General features: G+C 49.5%; 1 protein-coding gene across 2 annotated transcripts; it reads right to left on the reverse strand.

The window, feature by feature from the left end:
* Positions 1-357: 357 nt before the first annotated feature.
* LOC122391157 (basigin-like) lies at positions 358-4907 on the reverse strand. 2 transcript variants are annotated; one of them, XM_043384837.1, is made up of 7 exons: positions 4618-4907; positions 3713-3845; positions 3193-3371; positions 2433-2546; positions 1868-2059; positions 1328-1466; positions 358-1050 (listed from the first exon to the last, which is right to left on the reverse strand). In XM_043384837.1, the coding sequence occupies exons 1-7, from the start codon at positions 4673-4675 to the stop codon at positions 1002-1004; spliced, it is 864 nt and encodes a 287-aa protein (XP_043240772.1). In that variant the 5' UTR covers positions 4676-4907; the 3' UTR covers positions 358-1001. The 2 variants fall into 2 exon arrangements, with proteins under 2 accessions (XP_043240772.1, XP_043240771.1); XM_043384836.1 differs by having other exon boundaries at positions 1265-1466; positions 4618-4901.
* Between the last annotated feature and the right edge of the window lie 447 nt (positions 4908-5354).

Raw genomic sequence — 5354 nt, forward strand, 5'->3', positions numbered from 1 at the left:
ATCATAACATGCAGTTATACAGTGGTTTCAAGAGCTAGTTCGGTCATCAAATGTGAAAAAGTTTGTTTTCTAAGGAAATGCATATGTCCGACCATACACTACTGTATCAAGACAAATAAGATAGGTACGTAGAAGTCTATGGTCCGACTAATTTTATGCTCCTAAAGGGGTTGCATGCAGGTCTATTGGTACCATGCCGATAAAGATAAAGACGTGCGTGAAAATAATGCTAATGAAAGCTAAGGTAATGTCATGGAATGGGCTTCAGATAATATAACAAATACTCAGATACCACAACGAAATATTGATAGAGGAAAGGCATCGGTAAAGTGTAAAGCGCGCTCAAAGAAAGTGAAAACGATGTGCTCATGCATTTAAATGTCCACTGCACAACATAAATGTAACGACGAATTCAAATCACATTGAGAAAAAAAATGCACAGCGCACAGAAATCGTTAATAATCCCTTACTCATGGATGGACTTTTGAAAAGGCTCAAAGAACTCGGAGTGTCATGCGCCAAACCTGCTTTTAACCACGCCCATATTTGCAAATGTCAGTTAACCCCAAATATTGAGCAGGTAACATTTACACAAGTGTTATTGCACTGGGACACGTGTGAATAAGGCAGATAGTGATGGGCCTGAGAACCTTCAGCAGTCACATAACAGCAAACCATTCACACCACGAGCAAGACCGATCTCGGTTCCAACCGTCGTTCCTCAGCAAAGAGGATCCACTAGTCAGACTGATAAATGTTCAGTTAAGCTTGGCCACCCAGTTACAGAGTTTAACGTATGCGCAGGTCGGTCTCCATTTTTTGGTCCACCATCCCGAACTGAACAGGGGACACGAAACACAATACACACTTGACGAAACTGTACAAAGTAAGCCCCTGGGCACTGTATAGCGTACGGTCCTGCCGCCTGTTGGGATTCCCACGGACCCGTCCTTTTGCGAGGGTCGATGAAACGACAGGTTCCGAGTTTGGCCGCCAGGTGTCTATTTGCGCTGTCGCACGTCCCCTGCAGTCTGTCCCGGTGGAGGAGGTCTAAGGAAAGGAGAGAGGAAAAGGCATGGAATTATCAGGATAATCTGCGCAAGAAGCTGAAAAGACGTATTTTCAAGAGAAAGTATGAAATGCTGCTGAGGACTGATACTTCAGTTTGCACACTATGAAATTGAAATGGCAAGTGCATGATCGATATGACCCGGGTCTTATCAGTCTCGTGTAGTTGCCCCAAGTGTTAGAATTTCCAACCTACGCCAAGTAGCTATCACAGCTGACGACTCGCGCCGGGGGGACGGCCGGAGCCGCGGTCACTGACTTGTCTGCGGAGCTCTCCTGGTCGGGATCCTCCACCACGGCCGGCTTGGGCTTCCTGGACTCGCAGAAGGAGATGATGGCAGCGAGCAGCAGCAGCTCGGCCACGATACCAATCACCGGCCACAGCGCGGCGTACTTGTCTGACCGCGGGAGTAAACAGATCAGCTGGGAGCTGGGGACTGATTTGACGGGGGTGTCACGAAATGTATACTGGACTGTCCAAGCCAGGGGAGGGGGGCGTCAGCTAGGAGCTGGAGACCGATTCGACGGGGAGCATCACAAGAGACGTGCTTGTCTGTCCCGACTCCCGGGCCGGAAATACGTCAGCCGGAACCCGGAGGTAAATTTTACGAGAAAAGGGCAGCGTGCATACTGCATAGTACATTATTGGTAAGGGTAACGTCTCCCAAGAGGCAATCGCACCCTTTCACGACAGGGTACGCATTGCGCTCTTTCGATGCTCTCATACCCTCCCCTCACCCGCTCTCCCACTCTCCACACGTGTCGTATCCCCCTCCCTCCATCCCCCTCTGTTGCTGACCTTTAACCCTGACGATGGTGCACCCCACGGCCGCGTTGGCGACGCTCTGGGCGTGGCAGCAGTAGTCGCCGACGTCGTCGGGCCGTCGCAGCGTCGACAGCGACAGCAGCGCCGACGGGAAGCCGAGCTCGTCCTGCTCCAACTGTAGACGGGTGGAGGCGTTCCCGATGGCCTCGGCGATCGGGTGGGCGTCTGACGGCGGCGAGTGGGATGTGGGGGGCTCGGCGGGGGGACAGGCTGGTCGGAGGTGGGTGGGGCTCGACAGAAAGGATACATATTGGAGGCATGTGTATCAGAAGCTATTGGTGAATTAGCCGTTTTCAGACGGTTATCTGGTAAACGTTTGGTTCACATTTGGTGCAGATTTGGTAAAGTTAGGCTCATAGTTGTTTTTAGTAGGTCCCCAGCTTGAGGAAGCAATTGTTGATCATTTGAATCAAATAAAGAAAACCAGACTCAATCACAACGGCCTTTCAGTCAGCTAGGACGGAAAATCGGGTGCCCTTGAGACGATCTGGATAATTCATGCCGGTACTACGAGCCGAGCGGATGGTCCCATCCTTACCTTTGGTCCAATGGACGACTGGCCAGGGTTTTCCGCGCATTTTGCAGTGAATGACCAGATCCTCTCCCTCCATCTTATTTATGGAAACTCCTGGCATCCTCACGGTGACGTTTGCTGCCGGCGGACGTAGCCAGGAACAGGGAGGTGAACTCAAAATGAAATCATCGATAGCACGCACACAATATGCATGGTGTAATGTGTCGTCTCTTCTTACGGATATCGAGAGAGATGAGATAGGTTGGCACAGTGGCACAGTGATCGACATATTTTACTTGGGTGTCAGAGGGGAAAATTGCTGACCAAAAAAAGGATGAGAGCCAAATTGTCGGTCAGGTTAGGCCCAAAAAGAGTGGGAAAATGATCAAAAATATTAATCTATCTAAAATTGTGACAGATGCAAAACAACCATTCACGCAATTGCTCCTTCTCGGTGGAATTGGGAGTGGAAAATTGGGTTTGAAAACTGGAGGTTAGAGTGGAAAATGATTTTCATTTGGATGTCGTTTCCCACCCACATTTACAAATTTTTGAACACTGGGTTGGCACACGCACACATAACTGCCAGATGATGATCTCACAATGCAGTTGGGCCTAATTAACGCACACCATCTCCATTCTCCATGCACTGCATTAGATTTATGGTTAGCAGTTAGTTAACACCGGACACCTCCACAGCGCCGCTCGCCAGGAGCTCCATCGTTGTGCTGCCCTACAGGTCGCTCCGCTCCCGTCCAAGCCGTGGACCCCCGACCTGACTCACCAATAACCTGGACAGTAGCCTCGGGCCGGCCTTCGGCAGTTTTCACGTCGAACACACAAGTGTAGTTGCCCGGGTCGTCCATGGGCGACGGCTCCAGAATGACCAGCGAGTCTCCGGCCGTCTTCACCCGGTCCGTGGAGTTGATCTTCTGACGCTCACTGCCTTCCGACGATTTATACCTGCGGACGAGGAGTGGAAAATAAAATGCCAAATAACTGAAAATGAAAATAGCCGATCGAAATTCCGAGCCGGGGCGATTTCCCTTTGCAAGTTTCACGGCATGACTATGAACGAAACTTTTAATTGTTCAAAGGAACCTGGTTCCTTTGTGTGCCTGGAACCATCGGTACTGCCTCTTTATGAAGACGGGTTGGTTGGCAGCACAGAGCTGTAACTTCTAATCAAATTTACGGTGAGAATGACTGAGTTCTCGTTGCGACGTGGGACGCCCCTCCCTCCCCCAAAGTGACCCCTCTGTGTGTCCCAGACTCCCAGGTCATGCGGCAGAACCAGAACCCACCAGGAGACGACCAGTACGTTGGGTGCGTCGCTGTTCTCCAGCGAGCAGTTGATGATGAACGGATGCCGGGGCATCACCAGCAGACGATCCGTGTCGTCAGCGCTGGTGCGCACAGACATTGCCGGAGCGACGGCTGGAACAGAGTAACAGCCCAGGAGCGCTGTTGTAAGCACGGGAAGGGCTGGGTGGTTTGAGAATGCACGGAAAATGATTGGGCATCTCGCATCCAGACCAAGGCAGGGCTATGATCCAGACGACATATCGTAAACGGAAACGCCAAACGGTCATCCCCAAACAAATATGTCGTGAAAGCCAAGACCCTATGTGAAAGATCAGGATCAGGGGTCGTATTCACGTCGATGATTTTCGTAAGAACTTTCTTACGCATGACCTACTTCTTAAGATTTTTTTTTAACGTGGACTCCGTCGATAAAAAATTTAGACAAGTGTTGACGTCAAAACCAAATTATGCTTACGAAAGAAAATCGACTTACGAAGTCCACGTGGTCGTGAATACGACCCCAGGGCAGGGATTTGAGCGGAATCACCACAGAGCAATCAGTTTGTAAAATGTGCAGCGAAAGGCTCGGCAAGGCATATCAATATTGATATAGCCTTAGCCAGGGCTGCAGAGTTGATGAATGTTCGGTGACTCCGACTCCAACTTCCAAAAACCAACTCCGACTCCGGGCAGAACTGTCGACTGCGATTCCGACTCCGACTCCGACTCCGGTCTCCGCTGCCCTGCCCTGCCAAGTCTGCGGAGTCGATGGCTTTTCTGTTTCTGTGACGGAGGCGGAGTGACTCCGACTCCGCCGCCGGCTTCGGTTTCCAAAATCGACTCTAACTCCGACTCCGGTCAGAACTGTCGATTCTAAAGTAACACCCATTGCTCCCCAACTCACCATTGCAGGCGGAAATGAAAAGGACATGTAGCGCAACAGCGACAATAACTTTCTCCATGGCCCTTCTTGGAACGTGCGCTCAATCTATCCAATAAATCCAATACAGGCAGCACTCAATGATAAAAACAAGGATAAAAACACCTTACGCAAACATTACGATTACGGGCAAGATTACTCATTACTTGCTCCAGGGCACTAAAGAGTCACTTGCTCATTACGGCTCAAATTACGGCTGTCGGCTAGCACTTTGTTTATATTGATTTCAAATTTGAGCATCTCCAAGGTCAGTCAAGTGCTGCAAAATGCCATCGAAAGGCGGATAGGGTGAATTGGGATGAGTATACAGTGGACTAGTCCCATAGCTGCATTCTATGAAAATATCAATGCGATTTTTATATTACGTAAAAAATATGACTATTATTGAGCAGTTGAGTTATTTGAAATAATGGTTGGATTTTAAAAGCACTTGTGATAGAGCTGCAGGTTTTCGTGGCAAATTAGTGCCAATGCCTTGGCGATACTAGCCGGCACCTTGGCCGGCACATTCGCTACGCGCAAAATGCCAAATGACAGGCGAAACCATGGGCTTAAGAACCTCACGAAAAGTGAGGGGGGCAGCGAAACTTCAATGTCACTTTATGGGAGCCCCAATACCCCCTATGAAGAAATTATTTGCAGTTTTGTGCTCATATCATCTTGCTGAACGATTTCCTTCTCTGAGTTTTGTACTTGAATCA

Source organism: Amphibalanus amphitrite, unplaced genomic scaffold (assembly GCF_019059575.1).
Source record: "Amphibalanus amphitrite isolate SeventyFive unplaced genomic scaffold, NRLGWU_Aamphi_draft 000423F_arrow, whole genome shotgun sequence".
Taxonomy (NCBI): domain Eukaryota; kingdom Metazoa; phylum Arthropoda; class Thecostraca; order Balanomorpha; family Balanidae; genus Amphibalanus; species Amphibalanus amphitrite.